This window comes from Podarcis liolepis (genome assembly GCF_965112155.1).
Source record: "Podarcis liolepis genome assembly, chromosome: 17".
In the NCBI taxonomy this organism is placed as follows: domain Eukaryota; kingdom Metazoa; phylum Chordata; class Lepidosauria; order Squamata; family Lacertidae; genus Podarcis; species Podarcis liolepis.
In genome coordinates this window covers 32,298,103-32,322,337 of record NC_139571.1, presented here as the reverse complement: position 1 = coordinate 32,322,337, position 24,235 = coordinate 32,298,103, and the positions used below count along the sequence as shown (strand labels likewise).

Here is a 24,235-nt window from a genome sequence, read left to right as displayed (position 1 = left end):
TACTGCAAGAAGAATGATAAACAGACAAAACTAGGAGGTGGGAAGAGGCTCCACCAATTACAGAGTAGCTATTAAAGCTCTAGTTTGGATTTCAAACTATATTAGATTTTGTTAAACTCGAGCAACGTTTGTTATGATACTCTTGTTAGCTAATGAACCTCTGCTTGTGCAACAGGGTTTTCCCCTTGTGTCCCTAAAATTGGGGTGTGCGCATGAGGAAACCCCAGAACAGGACATGGGGACGAGGGGAGCTCGTTCCATCAGACAAGCTGTTACATTTGCTCAGGCGTAATATTTGTAATAGCGTGACAAACATTTCCAAGCAACCATAAAGAAGAAATAACCAGAACAAGCTTCATATTGTGAATGGAAAATTTTCTCATTCCCTTTAATATGATTAAAACCTTCAGCTGGAATAGCGCACTAAATTCAAGCCCAATCACATGCCTCTGAAAAGATATTTATTGACTTATTGTTTATTATGCATTGCCGCCAGAAATTGCTATCAGATGCAATATGGCACAATGAGGAAAGGGACATTTGTAGCACACTGTTCACCAAGTCATGGCAAATCGTGAAATATAATGAATGTGTTCTTTGATGGACAGTCTCTCATTATCTGATATCTTCGGCAGGATACATTTATCCCCCATGAATTTATAATTTGCTGTTTTTTTGGCTTTGCATCATATAAGAAAGTGGATGAAGCATTGTTACAAGTCTTATCCCTAGCAGGCAGGAACTGGCATGTGGCCCCTGCAGACTTAGTTGAGGACAAAAACAGCACAGAGGACATCATACACCCACTTTTGTACTTTAAATGGCACCCTTTTACATGTGATTTGGGCAGTTCCTGTCTTTAAAAACTCAGGTCTTCTGCCCACATGTGTAATTTGGCCATTAATCATTTATCACAGTAGCCGCTCAGTATATGGAACTTGATTGCAGGCTACGGATCTAGGCTTCCAATGAATTATTGCACAGTGTCTGGAAAAGGGAAAAGGGAGATTCTGGTTGCCCTCCCTAAATGGAACTTCCGCATGTGAAGATTCCTGCCTGTATATAAGAGAGAATCTTTATGAAAAAGGATCTCACTGTAAAGAGGCATGAAACTAAATAAAAAGAATCTCACGATAATCTTTCTTAAAATATTTATCACCCAACTCAACCCCTCGTCATTAAGATCTAGAGCCGGAATTAAAAGCTGCTAAGCATTGTTATAAGGCTGTTAAAAGAGTATTTCCCTTTCTGGAATGGGAATTTCCAAATTTTCCAACTAGTAAGGCTGTATCCAACTAAGACCCACTAAAGTTGAGGGGCCTAAGTTACCCATGTCCATTAATGTCATTGGGTCTCCTCTAAGCAGGATTAATGTTAGATACAATCCATAATGATTATTATTTTTTCAAAAAACAAAAAATCCTCCAACCACCCCTAGCGCAAATTTCAACTCAGTTACCACACACATGTTAGCATCTGCATACGATATACAATACACAGAAGACATGATAATTGAGAGGTCTCCCTTTATGGTTCTTTCAATGGCTTACTTGCCACAGTGCTTAATGGCACGTAGCTGTCTCCTCTCACATGTGACTGAGACAGATTGTGCTGCTGCTTCCCATTATTGTCCTTATCAAGTCTTACGAGAGAAGTAGGCGGTTCCCGGAGTTCACTCGGCTCCATATTCATGCCAGCAGTTGGTTCGGCAAACACACCATTCGTCACAGGGCCTGGCTGTCTGAAGCCCGAGGGGGTTGGGTATAACCCGCTTGCAACCTCACTCAGACCATCACTTGCTGTTGGAGAAATCTTCTGGATGGCTGCTGCTGTGCCCTCTGGAAATGGTAGGTTGCCTGGATTAGAACCAGCCTGGTTTGCTGGAAGAAGATCTTCTTGACCTTCAGGAAGAGCCTGGCCCAAAGGGAAGAATCCTCCTCCAGGGACTAGAACCCCAACGATCTGTGACTGTGGTGGCTACAAAGGGAGAAGAAAAGCAATAGAAAACTTGTCAGGATGTTTGACAACTAACATCAACGTCACAGAGAGCCTCTTTGGACATGAGAGAGAGAGAGAGAGAGAGAGAGAGAGAGAGAGAGAGAGAGGAAGGAGGAGGAGGAGGAGAAATGTAGTGCACCTGCTTATCCACAGTGCTTGAGTTGGAACTTCAGCATCTCCCTAAACCCCATGGTGAGATGGGAGAATACCAAATTCTGCTCCAAGAAAAGTTGGATTCGGTGACGGGTATACTGTCACGCACATGAACCTTTTTTGTTTTGGCAAGCCTACCCACAGATCAATCCTTATTAGTTATTATTGGGCCAGATCCAACTAACAGAAGCCCCTTTACATTGCAGCGGTGGGTGTAAAGGTAAAGGGACCCCTGATCATTAGGTCCAGTCGTGACCGACTGTGGGGTTGCGGTGCTCATCTCGCTCTATAGGCCAAGGGAGCCAGCATACAGCTTCCAGGTCATGTGGCCAGCATGACTAAGCCGCTTCTGGTGAACCAGAGCAGTGCACGGAAACACCGTTTACCTTCCTGCCAGAGTGGTACCTATTTATCTACTTGCACTTTGACGTGCTTTCGAACTGCTAGGTTGGCAGGAGCAGGGACCGAGCAACGGGAGCTCACCCCATTGCTGGGATTCGAACCACCGACCTTCTGATCGGCAAGTCCTAGGCTCTGTGGTTTAACCCACAGCGCCACCTGCGTCCCTAGCGGTGGGTGTGGTCAGAGCCAAAAGAGGGCGAGGCCAGAGGGTGAGGGTGTGACCAGAGGGGGTAGTCACACAAACCCACAATCAGGAAGCTGGCCAGGGTGTGTTGTGCCTAGAGCATCATCAGGTGTGGATAGAGGGGAGGCCAGGGGAGAGTTCCAAGGTGTCCAGTTTTGGCCCTCAGCCCAGAGTTTTCATATACCTTGACTAAAGGCTTCCTCACATTCAAAACGAAAACTAAAATACTCAGGGTACTGAGTCCTGAAACCAAGACTAAATTCTGACATACCCTCCCCCTCCTTGACACAGGATCTTGGAATGGGTGCTTCGTTGTTCTCTTATGTAGTGGAGGCCACAGAAGTGAGGGGGCCACACTAACAGGGTGGGCTTGAAACAGCTTGGTGGTGATTGCTGACCAACTATTTTGAGAAAAGAATATAAGAAATTAAGGAGCGAGCTACTTACCATTTCTTCAGAACTGAGCACTGCACCCTAGAGCCCCAAAAAGGAGAGGGGTGAGGTAAGTAAAAGCTAAATTTGCAGAAATATTTTTATATATTTTTAAATGATATCTTTAAGAATGTACACAACATACTAACACCAGCAGGCTTTGTGGTTGTTGTTTATTTCATTTAGGGGTAGTTTGCCATGAGGCATCCCAAAAGAAATTTACAATAGGCTAATAACAGATATGAAACGATTCAGTATATAAAAACAATAGAAATGGTGTGTGTGTGTGTATGTGTGTGTGCGCGCGCGTACACACACACACACACACACACACACACACACACACACCTATTCGAATTCAATGCAAACAGGGTAGTATTGGTAGTAATAGTAGCCTAGTAGTCTTAAGAGGCAAACTACTATATGGCAGAGCCAACGTACAAAATGGACTTCCTTGTTCACAGCTCGGTCTGTCAACAAACGTAGCCACTATGCAACACCACCAGTTCCTAGCTCTTTAGCACGCATCTACGCCATCTGGTATCTTATCTGCCTGTGTGTGATTCTGTGCAGGTTTCATTGGAATTAAAACACCCTGCCAGATCCAGGACAGAGAAATAATCCCCATGCTTTCCACTTGTGTTTCTCTCGAGAGCAAAACGTGGGAAGGAAGCGGCCTCACATTGAGCCAGACTGTTGAGCTCAGTATTTTGTATCTTTCCCAACCCTACCAAGAGATGCTGGGGGAATGAACATGCAGCCCTCTGCTTGCGAGGAAAATGCTCTGTGACTAAGCTACATCTCCCCTTGCTATGAGAATGAGCATCTGTAATAAGCTAGAGCCATATTCCCTCACGCAATTAACAATAATGTCAGATTCTAGGAGAATGAGGGAGGTGTTCATGGTGCGTTCCAGCTCCTCTTTTTCTAGAAAAACGGCATCGGACATCCCTATTTTTCCCAGTGAAATGTTGGAGGGTGGGCAAGGAAAGCGAGGCCATGGCCATTAGCCCCCCCCCCCCCGCCAGGCCATGGGGGAGCTAAATCATGCAGGGAGCCTATATGTGTAGTACAAGTTCACCAGACCTTCCACCAGCACACGGAGAGTGGATATGGCAGGGAATGTGAGGTCACTCCTTTCCCTCACCCAACTGCTAACTAGGTGCAATGAGAGAACAGGGCAATGATGGGGACCCTGTGGCACTTCAGATGTTGTTGGACTACAACTCCCATTGGCACCAGCAAGCATTGCCAGTGGTCCGCAATCATGGGAACTGTAGCTCAGTAATATCTGGCAGGCGTTCGCCCCTCATTTTTCAGGCAAAAAGAAAAAAAGAAAGGGACAACTATATTTCAAGAGCCCAAGAGATTCAGAGTGGATGCCCGATGGATGGGGTATAAATATTATTATTATTATTAAAATAATTTTGTCTAACTTCTTACCTGTGGCCCCATTTGCGCAACTATAATTGGAAGCATCTGCAAGAAAAGTTGTCATAATTGGCACCTCCTTGACAAATTTAAAATACGCACCATACTTTTAAAGCACATTTCTGACCCAATGATCCTGGAAGCTGTAGATTACCCCTTACAAAGCTACAAGTAATCACAGAAGTTATGGGGACATTATTCTCATTTGCATTCCAGTTTCCAATCTCTAGCTGTGCTGTCTTATCTAGAAGGGTGAGTGTGTTTTTCTTAGTGTTGCACCAGTATCTCTTCACTAGCACCAACATAAATTCCCAAATGGCGAAGGGTGAATAGTGTAGACACTATTAGCCGCCATCCTTTGCTCACTTTGGAGCAGACTTATATAGACTTGCACCATTAGTATGTTTACAGTGCCATCCTATAAGTGCATGGTCAGAGTTCAGTGGGATTTACTGCCAGGTAATCAGAGCTATGGTTTTCCCAGTAGTGATATATGGAAGTGAGAGCTGGACCATAAAGAAGGCTGATCGCTGAAGAATTGATGCTTTTGAATTATGGTGCTGGAGGAGACTCTTGAGAGTCCCATGGAGTGCAGGGAGATCAAACCTATCCATTCTTAAGGAAATCAGCCCTGAGTGCTCACTGGAAGGACAGGTCCTGAAGCTGAGGCTCCAATACTTTGGCCACCTCATGAGAAGAGAAGACTCCCTGGAAAAGACCCTGATGTTGGGAAAGATGGAGGGCACAAGGAGAAGGGGACAGCAGAGGACAAGATGGTTGGGCAGTGTTCTCAAAGCTACTAACATGAGTTTGACCAAACTGTGGGAGGCAGTGGAAGACAGGAGTGCCTGGCGTGCTCTGGTCCATGGGGTCACGAAGAGTCGGACACGACTAAACGACCAAACAACAAATCAGGTATGAGATCGCATCCTCAAAGTGCTATAAAATACTTACCGATTGGGGTGGCAGCAGCTGTTGTGGCATAGTTGTTCCAACGCCCGCTACAGGCAGCGTCTGAGGAAGTGTCAATGCCCCCAATAGGATAGCAAGCTATGTGAAAAGAAATAAGGGTTTGAAACTATCAGGGACAAATACAGAAAGAGAATAAATGCTCCATTTGAAATTAATTATGTAAAATCTGATTAAAATTTCTCAGAACCATCAATATTTTAATTCCAAACACAGCAGATGACAGGGACATGAGCTTTGTTGTCATAGCAGAGGCCTTCAGCCAAGGCCAGCTCATTATGGGTAAGAAGGGCAGCCACAATGTTGCCAAGACAATGTTGAGTCAGTTTGAACAATGTCGTTGTTTGCATCATTTGACAGGCAGCCTGCAGACCTTCCAAGTGTCCCTATTTTCCAGGGACAGTCCTGTATTTACAGAAGCCAATCCAGTTTCTGATTTGATCCCAGAATGTCCCACTTTTCCTTAGGACATCCCTATTTTCATCAGCGGAATATGGAGTTATTCATATTTCATCAGCAAAATATGGAGTTATCCAAGCCAAGGAGATATGTAAAAATATAACCTTTAGAAGACATCTGAAAACAGCCTTGTATAGGAAAGGGTTTTTTCTTCTTCTAGTGTTTAATGTTTTATTATGTTTTTAAACATGTTAGATGCTGCCCAGAGTGGTTGGGGCAACCCAGTCAGATGGGCATGGTATAATGAATGAAATTATTATTATGGAATAGGATGTTCCTATTTTCATTGGAGAAATGTTGGAGGGTATGAGTGTGTGGCCTCAACGTGAAGCCCTGAGAATTGGGCACCAGCTTTTTTTACTCACAGCACCAAGCACAGTTTGGAACAGCAGACAGAAACCTCTGAGAAAAAGGTGTCAGTTTGAGGAGCAGACCACCATGGGACATTGGAAGCCCTTTGGTTGTTCTGTTCCACCTGTGCCTCTGGTGATCCATAGATCCTCTTCCACTTGCCTGCTAAACGGGGGCACACAGGGCCAAACACTATTTTACTTTATCTGCAGCGTTTTAAAAAGTGTGCTTTGACTTTGAAGACATGGGGTCCCATTTTAGACAGGCAACCTATGTGAAGTTCCTGCTGAAAATTCCCTCTCCTCTCAGCAAAAAGCAGCTTGGGGGCAAAAAGCAGCTGGGTGGGGGGTGCTGCTCAAGTAGGAAACTGATAGAAACTACATTCTGGATTAGGGCTGTTTCCCCTCAAAATACATTCTCCAGCAGTTCAGTTCAAGAAAGAAAAAAAGAAAAATTCACCACATTTATCAGAAAATTGTTTTCAGAGAAATTTCAATCCAGCTTGAATCTGACCATGAGGTCAGTGGGTGGGCAGAGCCAGCACACTAGTTTCCTGGCAGATGAGTCACTGCCGCTTACTGGGACAGCGGCAGGGGGGTTGTGGGAGAACTGGATTGGCTCATCTGGCCCATTCGCACTGCACCCAGGTCTCTGGCACCTTGCCCCTCCCCTGCCCCTCTTTGTAAGCAACAGCACCTGCTGCTACAGGGTTGGGAGATATTGTGTGTGTGTGTGTGTGTGTGTGTGTGTGTGTGTGTGTATTTCTTAGAACCCCAAAGAGCAACAACTTTAACAATTCAAAAAAGAAAAGGAAGTCATTGACAGTGGTTTGAAAGAGAGATGTACCAGAAAATTGGGACACATCGTCCTTATGACATTATATTTTGACTCTTTTAGATAAATAGAAGTTCTGTAATAGGAGCAGCAATAATGGTGTCTTCTTACATCAGAATACCTTCAGATATAACAGAACTTCCTATAGAGCAAAACCAAAATGATTTCTTCATTTCTTTTTGTTAAAAAAAATAATAACCTTGCAGTGATGAAACCAAATATAGAACATGGCATGCTTAGGAAGAAAAATAACTTACAGAATTAAGGTCCAATGGGAGCATCTGGGTGAACGGTAGTACATTATAGCCAGGAAAGTTCTGTAACACAAAAATGACTGAGCTTTTTAAAAGTGATTTATGCAAAAACATTGAAAGTCATAGCATATAACACATTTAATAGGCAGGATATTACTTTGTATTCTAATGTTCAAAGAGTATTCTGGATATCAGGTGATGCAACTAAAATACAGTGTTTGCTGCTCTGGGAACTTTTCTTGGCTGAGGAGTAGGAGAAATCATTCAAATCAATAATAGCAGCTCTAGAATATTTGCTTAGCCCTTAAAGATCAAACCATTTGAAATCTCATTTTTAAAACTTACTGTTGAGTGACTTCCACAATGAATGTTTCACAGCAGTGAAGAACTGATGGCCTGCTTCACATACCACGTTAAGTGAAACCATGGCCTAGCATGACTGTACTAACATGGGGACTCCTGCTGCTGCTTTTCTCCTCTACAGTTGTTCTGCTGCTGAGCTGCACTGCACTGCAAATAAACCATAGCTTGGCTTATCATGTCATCCAGATATGGGCTTGTGGTTTAGCCCTCTACAGACTAACTATGAGCTTTAAGGTTTGTCCTGTGGTTTATGGCTTGTGGAGAGAGTCTGGGAGAGCTACATCATGAGCACAGGTTCAGAAGACATCTTAAGCCAAACCATGGCTTAGCTCAGCACAACGGGAGAATGGAACAAAGTGGCTTAGACCTCAACACACATGTGCTTAGCCATGGTTGGCTGATTGTGATGTGTCAACCAGGCCAATGTATCCTTCAGTTTTATTTAAAAACACTGGAAAAGGTAAAACAAGGTCCTAGAAGAAGGTAATAGGAGGGGGACCTCCAAATGTTCCATCAGCCCCAGTAAACATAGCCTATGGTCAGGGATGGTGGGAGCTGGAGTTGAACAACATCTGGACTATATGCTGAAATAAAATAATTCCTGGACTACATGGAGAAATAAAATAAAATAACACTCAAATCTCTGTTACAAGTTAGAAAAGCACAATGCATTTATGATCTGCTTTTAAGACGGCACATAACCCTTTAAGAAGCTTCCTTACTTGCATGTTTGGCCCTCCCAGCTCTGATGGGTTTTGTGGGAAATTGGAAGTAACTGGGAAATTTGCAAACGTCCATTCAAGTGGAGCAACCTGCTAAAGGGTGACAAAGAATCACATTGATCAACGTGCATTTAATAAATATAACCTGGAAAGCTGGTTATGGTGGAACAGATGGACAGTGCAGCCCACTCAGAATTCAATAGGAGTTAACCCCATTGTGTATAGAATTTTAGCCAGAGTAAATAATATGGATAAGCATAGTTTGAATCAAGGTATTGGGCGTGAGATATGCCAAATTTATCTCCCATATTCTTAGTTGAAATCTGAGCCACAGTCAAGCTGTGGTGAAAAGAGTTTGTATGTAATCCCAAACACATTTCTTCAGAAGTAGGTCCAGTGGAAATAGGTGAGACTAAGGAAATGACTTCAAAACAAGGGTATTTAGCTCTGAAACACACGAGAGCAAGAGCATTTGGGACTCTCGAGGTCCATTAGTCCCAGTTCTGATTCTGAATAGGATTGACCCACCTGTCCTACACTTGCTGCTGCAGGAATGTGAACTAGTTTTTCCACAGACCCAGAATCATCATTATTCTTGTCAGTCCGTAGACTGACCCCTTCATGTGCAGTAAGGAGGGACCTAGCTGGAACCACTAACTTGGGCTTAAGAAAATGTATTTCTAACCACTTCACTTCCTCTCTGCACAGTCAATTTAGTAGCACAAATAACACCAGCAGTAAGAGAGAAATGTCTTCCCATTCAACGCCCAGATCTCTTTGTCTTGAACCACACAGAGCAGATGTATATGCAGCCTTCCATAACAGTAACAGAAGCCTCATCTGTGAAGGCAGTCAGGCACCAGACTCCCTCTAGAATGTGAGCCATTATATCAGATCTGCCTGCTGCAAACTTTTCTCATTTTTGCTCTCAAACCATAAGGCCTGGGACTTCTAAGCTGCTTCCTTTCAGCCCACCTACAGCATCTTGTTTAATGGACCTAGCCAGACCAGTTCCACTGGGTCATTCCCCCATGAGCCAGAAGGCCTGCAATTTGGAGTCGAGCAGCTGGCATTGATTTCTCTGTCTGCACTTCTAAAATAGCGGTACCCACTACCATGGAAACGCATCACACAACACTGACTTGTGAGATGAATTCTTTCCAGCTTACCTCATTGGGCACCTGGTTTACTGATGGATTCTGATCTGGAACCAGCTTTGCTGGAGGCAATCCAGGCCCCAATCTTGGCCTTTGCTACCATCAAGGAGGGAACACAAATTAAGGATGAAGTATGCAATTTGAACGTTGTTTTTATTTTATTTTATTTTAAGGATCAGGTTTATGTTTGCTTATTGCTTCAGCTCTAAAAGAGAGATGGCCTCTGTTTGAAATAAAGAAAAGCACTCCCAAAGTGTTGCTTACTGCTCCAAGATTTTCTCTTTCTAATGATGAAATTAATTCTATATTGCACTGAGGTTGTACTAGTTAGCCACTGTTACCTATTGGAAGATCTAGTATGGATTGCCTTTGGTTGAGTATATGTCTTCCTTCCTCTTTCCTTCCTATCCATTGCTGTTCTGGGCTTGTGTTTTGTTAACTTTGTTATCGGTTAGTTTTGTGGTCTTTTATGATTTTAATATAAATTGCACCTGTTTTTATTGTGATATTTTTGTAACTTGCCCTGGACCATTTGGTGAAGAGCAAGCTATTACTACCTATCATCTACAGTATCTATCTATCTATCATCTATCTATCTATCTATCTATCTATCTATCTATCTATCTATCTATCTATCTTCATCTATCTATCTATCAATCTATCATCTATCTATCTTCATCTCTCTCTCTCTCTCTCTCTCTCTCTCTCTCTCTCTATCTATCTATCATCTATCTATCATCTATCTGTCTGTCGTCTACCGTCTACCGTCTACCATCATATCTGGGTGGGAAGTGTATCAGAATGTTTGCAATTCAGTATCTGTGGGTCTGTGAAGGACAGCAATGCTGTCAGTTTGGCTGGGGTTAAAACCACACATCAGCTTCTAGGGACAGAAATAGCTTTACTGGGGATGCTGAAGATTGGGAGGAAGTCCCATAAAGTAGAGAGAGAGCAAGAGGCTCAAAGATAAGGATACTGACAGAAGTCTATTTGAGTAGTGGTGCCAAATGTCCCTTTGAGGCAAGAATAGACTCCATTAGTTCTCCTGGATTATAACATGTGCAGACACACTCCTATTTGTCTCAAAAACCACCTGAGTTTTTGGAAGCATTCCTACTGTGTACTCAGAAACCTTGAAATGTTCACAATAAATGCTAGCAAAACTCAGAATATAGACACCCTCCCCCATTATTCCCCTCCTTATTAGTTCTGCACCTCCTTTACTGAGTAGAACCTAGCCTTGGTTGCCATATGCAGCTGAGGATTGTGGGTCTTGTACTCAGTCTCCAGCTGCAAAGATTAGAGGTGTTGTCCAAGTCCAAATCTAAGTTAGGAGAAGCTTAAAGTGAGCTTTGAGCAACTTGAAGTGGGGCAGCCTTGTCTGATAAGGAATTGTTGGCATTCCAAGCTCCCTGTTCTCCATTTCTCGTTCCACTGCCATTTAACCGGATGCTTCTACTGAGCCATCAAATTAGCCTTGAAATTTCAATGTTGGTAATATTCAGTGGTAAAGCCAGCACACAGGAATACAGAACTAAACTTATGACCTAATTCTGCAGCAGTTAAAGATTATCTTGAGAAGTCACATTCACAAGAACAATGCAGTTAAAACTTAATTTTTCTTTTCCAACTTGTTGCACCTCAATTACTTTGCTTTTAAGGTACCTGTGTTTGCTGTGGATTGTTCCCCATGGCTTTGTATCTTTGCATCAGTCGTAGTATCTGAGGATTGAATTACAGAACAGTTTCTTGCAAGTGATAAATCTGAATTATTCATCATTGGAGAAGTGATGTAGACTATTCATATACTATGATATATAGTAATTTGCTGACTTTCCCTTGTACTGCGGATGTTTTCCTATACACACATGTACTTAAGCTTGGGAGGCAGTTTATTTCGACTGAAAACAATTCAAAGTGTCTACAGCGGTAAAACAAAACAGAATGTTTTGATGAAGACTTTTGGGAGATGTTCGGGTTGGCACAAAAGGAAGAAAAGAACAAAAACGGCACAATAACACCCACAGCTTCACCAGCCCTTATAGAACATTTGTCACCAGAGCTGATAGTACATCAGAGAAGCCAAATATTTGCAGGAAACACAAAACTTCTGAACAGAAGTACCAGCTTGTGAGGGCAATGGGGGGGGGGGACACATCACAACTGCAAGTACACAAAGTAAAAGTTATGCATTCTTTTAACTTTAAATGAGAGTGTCTTGCATCGTTTCTATATGAGGGAAAAGAGAATGAAAGGGTCAGATAACCCAGGTCTGTCTTCCGCATACTCTGCAAATAGGAACCACAGTCTAATTCCCACAGAGATCATCTGTTCAGCTTCCTCTACTGAGCATTCGCCCTCAAATTCACCCCAAAGTGCACTCTGGCTTAGTGCTGAACAGTGCCAGACCTTGAGAAACAGGCCCACCTCTGCCTTTTGCTTTGGCCAGAACCAATAGTTGGGGGGGGGGAGGCTGAGGAGCTGCCAAGGGAACCCAGCAACTCACAATATGTATATAGGGGGACGAATCTGTGCCAGTCTCCAGCATCACTGCCATCTTGATAAGCATTTGTCTAGCTAATTATCCAGCTTGTAAAAGCGACAAGGAAATACCGTATTTTTTGCACCATAACACTCACTTTTTTCCTCCTAGAAAGTAAGGGGAAATGCCTGTGCGTGTTATGGAGGGAATGCCTACGGGTGGCATGCCTACGGATTTCCCTCCTCTAAAAACTATGTGCGTGTTATGGTCGGGTGCGTGTTATAGAGCGAAAAATACGGTACATAGTTTAAAAAACGCTTTCCTAACATTACAAAGCATGCACACAAGCACACTGCTTACCTCTCTGCTGTTGCTTGTAGCAAGGATTCTGCCCATTTGGTTCACCTAAGGAGGAAGCAAATGCATTCCAGATGAAGTACACCAAAATGGATTGGCGTTGCACAGCGGTGGAGCAAGCTGATCAGGCGCCTGGGGTGGCGCGCATACCCTGTGCTCAGAGCAGGGCCAGCTGCCTGCTGGGCAGAGCGAGCTGGGGCAGGATGCTCCGTGGGGCCTCCAGAGTCTGCCTGCCACCTCCCACTCAGCCGCCCTACAGCTGAGGGGGAGGCAGCGGGTTGACCACTTGGGGCAGCGTGGAGCCTGAGGGTGCCCAAGCCACCACCTCACTCCAAGGAGAGACACGTGACTCAGGCGTGCTGCAGGCCCCGCAGTGAGTGCTGCCCTGCATTTTGTCACCCCCATCAGTGGCGACACCCGGGGCAGCCCGCCCCCACCCCACCCCCTTCCTCTGCCACTGGTGTTGCGTTTCATTCGCTTTTCCTATGACAATTACCTAGTTCATGTTCCAGCATCATCAGTGGCGTAGCGTGGGGGGTGCAGGGGGGGCCGGCCGCACCGGGCGCAACATCTGGGGTTAGGGTTAGGGGGCGCAAATCCACGGGTTAGGGGGCACAAATTACTTGCCTTGCCCCGGGTGCTGACAACCCATGCTACGCCACTGAGCATCATTGCAACCTACTAAAATGAAATAATAGTAACGCAGTAGTTCCTGAATGCTTATGTCTGATAGGTCATGTCGCACCAACTGCTTGGGCAGTGCACCATTTACCGCAATGCATCATGGTAGCAACATCTCCCCAGCACCACAGCTTGAAGTTTCAGAAGTCTACAGAAATAGAACATGGAACTTTCTGTGCAATGAGATGGGCAGAGATCAAGCATCAGCAGAGCTTTGTGAGTTGCAGCATTATATTTATGGCATAAATTATCACATAAAATTCACTACTCTGTGTTTGCCAGGTGCATCTGCACTGAGCTGCTGATGAACTTTTCAGTGTTGGATTTACATGTGTAAATATTGCTACTCTAAGGGAATATACACGGAACTGCTTATTCTTTCTTGGGTATTGTTTCCAAGCATTTAAAAATCTCTCCAAGGCCTCTGGTAAAGGTTTCACAACCTTTGCTACCCAGTCCTGATTTAAACTGGAGACATTCAGGGGTTGAACCTGGGACATAGCAGAATGATCTATCCTTGGAGGACTAGGGTTGCCATATTTCAAACCGTGAAAATGCGGACAAAAAAGTTGTTGAGTTTTTTTAATCAAAACCGCAAACAAAATTAACGTTTCTGAACTATTTTTTATGGGAAATCAGTAAAAACGACACACTGCCAACATCAGTTGCCAGGTGTCTTGATTTTCCCGGACATTTCAACAATTTTTGCCCAGACACTGCTGCTGACCACGGTATTTCAAATATCTCTGGGAAAGTCTGGACATGCAACCCCAGGTAAGACTCCCACAGGACACAGATGCCTCAAAAAGCAAGGTTGAGGGCGCTTCTGTGTGCGGGTAGCTCTTTCTCATACATAAAAGTAAGCTTTTAGAATTTCCTTTGAAACTGATGCATGTCCCTAATGTTAATTCAGGATTTACTTATTATTATTATTTTTTAAAAGCCAAATGTGTGTCAGCTATCAGAAGCTTGGGAAACACAGAAACGGCACAATCAATGCACATAGTGCGTTGCAAAATAACATTAGCAATGAAAGGCAAGCAGCTGCCTTTACACAAAGGAAACCTTCCACCTCAGGCAGCTGATTTGGGACACCATGAAAGGGCAGCAAACTGTTAGTTATTTAAATTGTTGTTGTTGTTATGCCTAGCCTTGAATTAAGCAAGCCGGCAATCTCTCCTCTGTATATAAACCTTTCTAAACCTTCTCATTCTCTGAAAACATACACACATACCCCTTACTGTCTGCTTGGCTCACTTGAGAAATGAAAATGAGTATTTCTCAGTGAGCTAGAGCTCTGAAAATGGGCACACGTAAAGTTCAGTGCACCCCAATTACTACACACACACCACTGAAAGCAGGACATTTCTATGTCTCACCTTCAAATTGGGGTGTGTGTGTTATAAATTGCAACCCATGTGGTTAAGGTATTTTGCCACACAGAAAGCACACACCTAGTCTGGGACTAGTTAGCAGAAAAAGGCTGAAAAGAAAGACATTGACAGGCCCCAGAAACATTATACCGCCGCTGATGGAAATACTTTCAGAAAGCTAGCATGTAGCATAGGCAAAGCCCATTGCAGTCCCCTGATTACTTGCACAGTGTGAAATTGAGACATTTGTAAGTCTCTCCCTAGGAAATGGGGGGGGGGAGATAAGGATACACACCCGCCCACCCAAAAAATACTACTTTCAACCAGCTGAAATTTGGTATGTGCAAATGCTGATTACAAAATAAAGTCTGAAAATGAACATTTTCACACCTAAGCGTCAATATTTGGAGTATGAAGTTGCCTCCTGTTTGGGAAAGCATTGCAGCACAGAGGAAGCCAAGTTACATGTGGAATGGTGAGTTTCACTGGCCCTGCAGGCTTGGATTTAGGGAGAAGCATGTTGAACCATTATCAGCTAGAAGCCCAGAGCTATGCCGTGCATTAAGTGTACCTTGCTGTAGCTTGCTAGGTATGTATGTGTCTTACCAAAACAGCCAAGCTTGAGTAGATTAAAAGCTACTTACTGGTAAAGAGATTGCCAGTCCCAGAAGAGAAAGGAGTAGAATTACAATCTTCATATTTCAAATTGGTACCTGCATGAAAGAATCAAAAATGAGTTTTCCCCCCACCGTCTTTCATTATTCACATTGCAAATTTCAACCTTGGCATTACAAGGAATTCTTACCACGTGGTTGTATGGCAAATTCAGAAGAAATAATGGCTTGGTCTTCCTGCTGCTTTGTTGAAGCTCTTTCCCCGGCTGCTGAAGACTTTATGGGATGTACCTGTCTCCTGCATGGAATTTAAACTCTCTTCCAAGTGGGCAGTGATCAAAGCCGAACCCACACACAGTCATTTGTGTTTCACGCAATGCCCAACATCTTATTAGCAGCAAGTATCATTATGTCACAGAAAGTCTGTGGTTATTGAGGGAAGTCTTTTCTCACTGAGGTGGAACACACATGGAATGAGCTAAACCAAACCAGACCCACTTCTCTGAGGGGTGGAACACACCTGCCTCTGAGAGAAGGCAATTAACCACCATCACCCCACTTTCAGATCACATGTCATTATTCCTCAGGAGCACCCATGTTGTTGTTTGTTGTTGTTTAGTCGTTTAGTCGTGTCCGACTCTTCGTGACCCCATGGACCAGAGCACACCAGGCATTTCTGTCTTCCACTGCCTCCCGCAGTTTGGTCAAACTCATGCTGGTAGCTTTGAGAACACTGTCCAACCATCTCGTCCTCCGTCGTCCCCTTCTCCTTGTGCCCTCCATCTTTCCCAACATCAGGGTCTTTTCCAGGGAGTCTTCTCTTCTCATGAGGTGGCCAAAGTATTGGCGCCTCAGCTTCAGGATCTGTCCTTCCAGTGAGCACTCAGGGCTGATTTCCTTAAGAATGGATCGGTTTGATCTTCTTGCAGTCCATGGGACTCTCAAGAGTCTCCTCCAGCACCATAATTCAATTCACCATAATTCAATCCTCCAGCACCATAATTCATAATTCAGGAGCACCCATATCCTGGGCCAACTTGCCGGTTCTTCAGATTGATGCCCCATTTTACAGAGGGGACATGTACACTCAGAAGGCACTTCTGCACAAACATTTCTAGGTGGTGCACACAACAAATATGCAGAACATATTTAAAGCACATCTTGGGCATTGTAGTTAAGGGTGCTGCAAATTGTAGCTTTGTGAATCCTGAGAACTGTAGCTTGCCTCTCACAGAGCTACAGTTCCCAGCACCCTTAATGAACTACAGTTCTCTGGATTCTTGGAGGGGGCGGGAATGTGCTTTACATGTATGGTGCGTGTGCAGCCCTAGCTGGGTGAGAGATTACATGTGTTCTGCAAATGTGGTCGCTCTTCTGATTCATTCTCTGGGTCTACATCCATATAGCCCCATCAGAGCCTCTGTTGTGGCACCTGCAAGCATCACTACATCCCTCCTCGCCACATGCCCATTAGGCTCGCTCCCGCCCTTTGTACTCTTCCTAACATTTGCAGGGAGAGGTCAGGTCCCCCCCCCCCCAGTGTATGTATGTGTTTTCCCTGGGGGGATCACAAAGGCAGCTGTGCTATTGGTCCTGGGTGGTGGTGGTTGGGAGATGAATGGGAGAAATGAGGTATAAGCTGTGTGTCTTTGCTTCCTATTTCGTTCAGGAAGGAAGTAGAGGAACAACAGAAGATGCATTGCTGCAGTTACTAAGGAAAGGCTGTGAGTGGGAGGACCAAAGGAATAGGAAGCCCAAGAGATGGGTAGTAGCTGGAGTGGGCTTGACAAAGGCCTCCTTGGAGGGTTTATTTGGGGTGGGCTTTGCCCTTTTCTCTGGATTCTATGACACTACACTCCAAATCTCTGGACAACTTATCCAGAACTTTCATGCAAATATTAAACAGCTTGGGGACAAGGTGGAAGCCTAAGGGGTCTCATAAACCAGGAGTGGGGAACTAGATTTACCTGGTGGACTGGATGCTAATCTCTCCCCTCCCCCTGAGTCCCTTTGACAGGTCGGTGTGGCCATCAGAGATCCAGCAAGAGGATGCAAGCCCCCCTGTCCAATTCCAATTTCAGTCTCAAAACCAGGCTGAGAGCCATAATAGAAATAGATCCAAAAAATTAGTGTCTTCCAGGAGCACCTGAAGTTGGGGTGTCAAGCATCTGATACAGATGGAATGTATAGGCCAGTAGTCATTAAAAATGGTGGGGTCTAAAAAAAAGAAAAAGAGTTCCTTCTGTAATAGTCTTGCCATGCTTTTCTTCCAAACCTTTGGCAACTTGCTTTCCTATAAAGAAGCGTTTATTGTCTTGCCCACCCAGCAGAACATGCTACCTCTGGTTACTTTAATCAGCTAGGCAAATGCCCTTACAACTCCGGACATTCTGAGCACATCCTTAGGCTGAACAAACTGAACAGTAACCACAGAAACAGAGGTGCATCCAGATACTCAACCATATATAGGGTCCGGTTCAAATGAAATGCAAAGTGTTTTGCAAATTGGACACAGCCTAACCCCTACATATGTTTGGGTGGAAGTTAATGTCACTAAACTTAGTGTGAAGTGCCCAGAATAATAAATATATTTAGGACTGGGCCTAAAACTCCTATTTTTAGGTCATTCTCTTTTGAAATTCATTGTTTTACACGAGCAATACATTTTTTAAAATACATATTTTAACTCACCCACTTTTTCTTATCACCTCTTGATTTCATGCTTTCCTCCTTCCCCACCTCTCTCTTAATTACACAAAAAAGAAAAAGGAAACAAAAAGAATATTTATAACAAGTTACTTCTTGCACCAAACCTACACCTAATTCTGGAATTGGGTAACCTGACCATCATACCATAATTAATGGTTTAGACAAGGCAAAAATGTCCTCAAGATTATCTGTAGTAGAGATGAACACAGCATCAGCAAAACAGAAATGATGGTTAATTAGATTGTGATAATATAGATGAAAATGACAGATCGACTGGTGGTATATAATTTTACTTCCCCAACTTTTCTCTAGAGTATGAAGAAACTAATGTTTCCCATTTAGGTTAAGAATTACATGTAATAAATGGGCTATTTTCAAAGTGTGCAGTAAGCAAAAATGTGATTCATAATAGACTTAGCATAAGTAGACATAATGAGCAAGAACCAATGCACACATTTGATTCAAAAGGTGCTCCTAATCCCATACTGATCTCCTAAAATAGCTTCGGATTTGTGCTGCCAATTAAGGGCTTCCTGGTTGTCTGGTGACTAGTAATGTAACACCAAACTCACCTTGACTCACAACACTGAAATTGCCAAATATCAAAATCAGTTGGGCTGTTTGATATGCAATCAGTTGCATATCAAAATCAGTTGGGCTGGCAGTGCAACATATTGAAAGGACACAACCCACACTTGCTCTTTATTCCTGTGTGTCTAAGGAGAATGAAATCCCCCTGCAGAACACTCCTAAAGAGAAAAAGGCCTCCTTTTTTCTCAAGATAAAGCAGAGGTAGGTTCCAAAACAGGGAGAGCCTACAGAACCCCCATTCTCTTATTCACATTTGCTGCTCCACATAAAGGAACCATTGATTCAACTCATCCTTTGCACGTCTGTGCGCTAAAATTTTTATCTCTCCGTCCCTCTTCTATAGGGTTTGTTTCTTGTGGGGCTTGGCAACCTGGGAAGGAAGCCCATCTAGGAGGAGGAAAGCTCTGTTCCTAAACCTCTGCTGCCTTGTGGGACATCTTCAGGAGAAGAACAGGCTAAGAAGTAAACCCTACCCCAATCCGGAATGGAGTCCCTGAGACGGTTGGTTGGTGCCTTGAATGTCTCCTTCTGGCAACTTCTGCAGCTGAGCTGGTACCAAATGTATTGGTCTGCTTTCCTTTGGACCACATCTGTGAGGTCGAGGGGGAGGTCTTGTCGCCTGGGCAGCCCAGGACCTCCATACATACTACCCAGGCTTGCACCCCAGAGAGGTCACTTTGGTGCTGCAGTTTGACTTCACCCCTGGAGGCACACTCCATTGTCTCTTCAGACAGATGAGTGCCAACAATAACAACATTCCTGCTCCAACCCTAACCTTCTAGCTAGGCTGCTTCTATACCTCCATCTCCTAAGCCAGGTGTAGAGAACATTTGGCCCTCCAGATTTGCTGAACTACAATGATCATCAGGCCCTGCCAGCGTGGCCAATGGCCAGGGATTATGACAACTGCAGTTCATCAACATCTGGAGGGCCAAAGATTCCCCCCATACCTGTCCCAAGTGTTTACCTAGGGTTTTAAGGCCTGATTTTAAGGCTAATGTGGTGCCCCTCCAATGTTTTGGATTACAATTCTCATCATGTTCTACCACCAGTCAAGGTGGCTGGAATGATGGGAGTCAGAGGCCAAAACCTCTGGAGGATACCACATCAACAATCCTGATTTATCCCTGTCCTCTGCACAAGGTGACACCACTCTTGCCACAGTAAGGATGTGCTGGTCCTGGGGGCGTTACCATGCGACGTGGTCCGAGTCCAGTCCGAGGTTGAGGGTGTGGTATGGAGGCTGTCCGTCAAAGCTGAAGCAGGGTCCAAGGCAGGGAGTCAGGTGTGGCCAGGAACTCTGGCAGAAGAGCAGGACAAGCTGCCGGCAGGAACAGGTTACCAACAATGCTGCTCCCACAACCTGGGACTGCGCTGGCTGGCTTTTATTTGCCCCGAGGCATAGGGCGGTCCCGGTCCACAGGTCACTCGCCTCTCTTGGCCTGGAGGCGAGCACTCCTCCTGCGGGAACATAGTTCCCTCCGCCTCTCTGCCCTGAGCCTCTGCAGCTCATGAGAGGCTGGAGGGTTACCGGACCCAGAGGCAACCTCAGCTTCCCCTGACGGGGCTGAGAGTGGAGCACCTGCAGACAATGGGTCCTCCATCACCTCTGGAGCCAGAGCAGACTCAGCTGGTGCCTGCACCTGAGGATCCAGCACAGGTGAGGGCCCTTCAGGTTCAAGCCCCAGCCCCGGCTCAGCTGGTCCTGGAGGCAGGGACTCCTTTGCAGGCTGGGATTCCTCAGGTTCAGCCTCTGAATCCGATTCCCAGGCCATCACATAGGATTTCAGAACAGTTCTATGATAAAGGGCCACTGGCAGAGAAAGAGGATGCGGTGGAGGTGGGCCGCCCTGGGTGTCATCCCAGGGGGGGTGAAATCGTCGCAACCCCCCCCCCGGGAAGCTCGCCCCCGCTGCTAGCCCCGCACACCTAGCTCCGCCTCCTGTAAAGGGCCTGTTTGCACCTGGTGTCAGGGCTATTGCAGGTCAGCAAAGGGACTCAGAGATGAGCAGTAAAGTTGATTCTTTATTCAGGGAAACAGAATACAAACAGAGAAACCTATGGGCAAGACTGGCCCCGGCAAAGCAGTTGCCAGGACTGACGATCTGTGGCTCCCCCTTCCCCCCGAAGTCTTCTCCACTGTGCAGCTGTTTTCCCAGCAGTGTTAAACTCCATTGGAGAGCCCCACACCCCCACCCCACATTCTCTGCTCTGCTACATGCAAAACTCTCCATGCTCTTGGAGACAAGGAAGGAGGGGAGCTGAATACAGCAGGATCTGTAGGCTCCAGGGAATCTGTTCCAGCCTCAGCCCCCTCAGCCCCAACCTCCTCCTCAGCTGTCTGTCCTATGTCTGCAGTGCTTTCTGCTTCTTCCTCTCTCTCACTCAAGCCTGTTGGTTGTTCAGCACCCAACCATTTTGCCTACCCCACTTATCGACTGACCTGTCTTCAGTGTCCCACCACTTGGCTCTGAGCAGGGCTTTTTGTTCAGCTGGACTCAGCTGGAACAGTGTTCTGGCACCTCTCAGCTGGTCCATGGAAGTGTGGGGAGAGACCTGACCAGCCTCAGCAAAGCCTGGCTGTGCCTCCAGCTCATGAGGAGACCCTCCCTGGAGCCTGAAGGGAACATCCTCTACGCGCTCTAGGGAGGGTCTCCTCGTGAGCTGGAGGCACAGTTGAGCTTTCCTGGGGCTCTTCAGCCTCCCAGCCCAGCTAACAGGTGATGCAAGGGGGAGCCACACCTCAGCTAAGCAAACCCCCGTGCTGCTCCGGCTCATGCGAACTGGAGATGTAGGGGGGATATTAAGGTGTTCAGCTGAGGTGCGGAAGCATGTATGTTTTAGATATAAATCTCTGTTTTGAAAATTTTGAAATTTGGCTCAAACCCTAGACCTATTTGGGGGGTATCATTATAATTTAGCCCAGTCAGGTGGGCATGGTACAAATAAATTTATTATTTCTTCAACACTTAATATGTTAAAATATCTCTAAGCTGTGTGCCAAAACAAAAACCAAAAACACCTGGAGAAATAGCAGACAACTTAAATTATTACAGAAATGCACAGTTACATATACAGTGGTACCTTGGTTCTCAAACTCAATCCGTTCTGGAAATCCGTTCTACTTCCAAAACATTCGCAAACTATTGGCTGATTGACCTCGGAAACAATGCTGACAGCCCAAACAGATGTTTGGCTTCCAAAAAAATATTTGCAAACCGGAACACTTACTTCCGAGTTTGCGGTGTTCAGGGACCGATTTGTTTGGGAGCCAAGCTGTTTGGGTACCAAGGTTGCTGTTGTTGTTTAGTCGTTTAGTCGTGTCCGACTCTTCGTGACCCCATGGACCAGAGCACGCCAGGCACTCCTGTCTTCCACTGCCTCCCGCAGTTTGGTCAAACTCATGCTGGGAGCTTCAAGAACACTGTCCAACCATCTCGTCCTCTGTCGTCCGCTTCTTGTGCCCTCCATCTTTCCCAACATCAGGGTCTTTTCCAGGGAGTCTTCTCTTCTCATGAGGTGGCCAAAGTATTGGAGCCTCAGCTTCAGGATCTGTCCTTCCAGTGAGCACTCAGGGCTGATTTCCTTAAGAATGGATAGGTTTGACCTTCTTGCCGTCCATGGGACTCTCAAGAGTCTCCTCCAGCACCATAATTCAAAAGCATCAATTCTTTGGCGATCAGCCTTCTTTATGGTCCAGCTCTCACTTCCATACATCACTACTGGGAAAACCATAGCTTTGACTATATGGGCCTTTGTTGGCAAGGTGATGTCTCTACTTTTTAAGATGCTGTCTAGGTTTGTCATTGCTTTTCTCCCAAGAAGCAGGCGTCTTTTAATTTCGTGAAGCAAGGTACCACTGTATTAATACAAAGTTACATGTATCAGCTCTCTCAGTCTCTGGCTTCTCACCCAGGGTCCAAATAAATTCTCAGCTCACCCACAAAAATCTCACAACAAGAAGAGTTCCTGGAAATTGTAGACATCACCCTAGTCTCTCACTTGCTTTTATGGGTAGACCCAAGATGGATGGCCCTTCCTCTGGCTGCCCACAGCTCTGTCCCCTTCAGCTGCGCTCTCCACACCCTGCTCCAGGTGCAGCAGGTTTGTTGAGTTTCCCAGGGGGTCCAAAGGATGGGGAAAGGCTCCTTCTCCACTAACAGCTCTTTCTTCCTCCTCTATCCTCTCCTCCTCCTCCAGCTGCTTTGCTAAAAAGGGTTCACAACTGCAGGAGCCTGTACTGAAGCTCCAGCAGAACAAGGCCAGCTGAATCCAGGGTGCCTCAAACACTAGGACTGTATTGTGTGGCACTTGCTGTTGGATGATTCCGACCAAGGCTGGATTTAGGTTTGATGAGGCCCTAAGCTACTGAAGGTAATGAGGCCCTTTATATAGCCAGCTGTCCTTTGTCAACAACAAATTGCCGCTGGTTTGTGTGTGTTAAATATCTGCTATATGGTAATTTATGAACCTAATAGGTACCTAAAGGCACTTGCACATAACAAAATATGTATTTTATCAAAGTAATTGTTGAACTGAAATACAATTGAGAAGAAGTATATTAATAGTGAAATAATTATTAAGCCCTAACTTAAAATGATTTTTTTATTCATAACAAACTTAATAATGCAAACACATTGGCATTTGGCAATAACAAAGGTTCCTTTAGACACTCAATTTACAAAGACTCATAATCTAGTCTCTAGAAACTTGCTATAACATGAAATAATAATAGCAAACCAGTGATATTTTAGGGAGGAGACTAGCAGGTTGGGCCTATTACTTACATCATAGGAGCCTACACAACACAAAGAACTGTTGCTGTATGTAGGCTTTATTTTATTTGTTTTTTATCTTATATTTTGGAAATGTACATCCAGGGGTTTTTTTCCCTTTAAATTTTTTGGGGGCCCCCAAGAGAGTGGGGCACTAAGCTATAGCTTGTTTAGCTTATACGTAAATCCAGCATTGATTCCGACTCTGCACTGTCAGTTGAAATAGACTTCCTTTTCTCTGATTCTTGGTGAATGCAAGATACAAGTGCAAGATAAAAACATCACACCTACATCTAGCACCAAAAACAGCTCAAGGTATTCTATTTGCCTTTCTTATATTCATTTAGAAGATTACTACTGATGTTTCCAATCGTTTCCTTACAATTCCTGATCTTAGAAATTGTATTGAACTCAAAACAAATGTCGTTTATTTCTCTTTTATGAAGTTGTTTTCAAAATATAAAATAAAAAATATGCTATCCTGCAGTAGCTTGTGTTTTTCCTCCCTCTGGTGTCCATTTTAGGAAATACAGCAATCATGCCATTTACAAAGATCAGGTTGGCTATTGATTTGTTAGCCACAGACAATTGTTTGCTTGGTTCAGCTCCACTTATTAATGCAACATACCATCCAACCTATTTCACCTGTCACAGTTGATCTCACCGTTCTGTTGGTATACAACATGTTATGATTTTAATATGTGGTACAGAGATGTAAAGACTGAAGAAAACTGTTGGGTTTTTTAAGCCAGCACTTTACAAATCAGACCCTGTGGTCAAAGTGTTTTGAACTTAAGCACTATTTAAACACCATGTCAGCCAAGCACTATTTTTTAAAAAATAAAATATCAATGGCATGATATTTAACATGGATTTCCAATTTAATGTAAAAGTACGTATATATATTAAATGGTTACAAAAGTCATAACTAGCTTTCAACCAAT

The 24,235-nt window shown here is 44.6% G+C and overlaps 2 protein-coding genes across 4 annotated transcripts in view; one reads left to right on the top strand and one right to left on the bottom strand.

Moving 5' to 3' along the window:
- The window catches only part of LOC310696250 (uncharacterized protein), a 960,839-nt gene that overhangs the window by 94,026 nt on the left and 842,578 nt on the right, over nt 1-24,235 (top strand). The gene's annotated exons all lie outside the window — the stretch shown is intronic.
- AMTN (amelotin) lies at nt 1,510-22,768 on the bottom strand. Of its 3 annotated transcripts, XM_083481568.1 has the most exons (12): nt 22,519-22,768; nt 17,900-17,961; nt 15,247-15,317; nt 12,552-12,596; nt 11,375-11,431; nt 9,722-9,805; nt 8,553-8,645; nt 7,471-7,530; nt 5,555-5,650; nt 4,613-4,648; nt 3,185-3,211; nt 1,510-1,977 (listed from the first exon to the last, which is right to left on the bottom strand). In XM_083481568.1, the coding sequence occupies exons 3-12, from the start codon at nt 15,298-15,300 to the stop codon at nt 1,528-1,530; spliced, it is 1,002 nt and encodes a 333-aa protein (XP_083337694.1). In that variant the 5' UTR covers nt 15,301-15,317; nt 17,900-17,961; nt 22,519-22,768; the 3' UTR covers nt 1,510-1,527. The 3 variants fall into 3 exon arrangements, with proteins under 3 accessions (XP_083337694.1, XP_083337693.1, XP_083337695.1); XM_083481567.1 differs by lacking the exons at nt 17,900-17,961; nt 22,519-22,768 and adding an exon at nt 15,408-15,503 and having other exon boundaries at nt 15,247-15,315; XM_083481569.1 differs by lacking the exons at nt 17,900-17,961; nt 22,519-22,768 and adding an exon at nt 15,408-15,503 and having other exon boundaries at nt 8,553-8,642; nt 15,247-15,315.

Bases quoted from the DNA above. Each gene is read 5' to 3' on its own strand.
- AMTN (XM_083481568.1), bottom strand. From the start codon at position 15,300: ATGAAGATTGTAATTCTACTCCTTTCTCTTCTGGGACTGGCAATCTCT. The intron at 11,432-12,551 runs GTAAGCAGTGTG...TTCAATCCTCAG, and splicing joins CTACAAGCAACAGCAGAGAG to ATACTACGACTGATGCAAAG. The intron at 9,806-11,374 runs GTACCTTAAAAG...CCTTGATGGTAG, and splicing joins ACAATCCACAGCAAACACAG to CAAAGGCCAAGATTGGGGCC.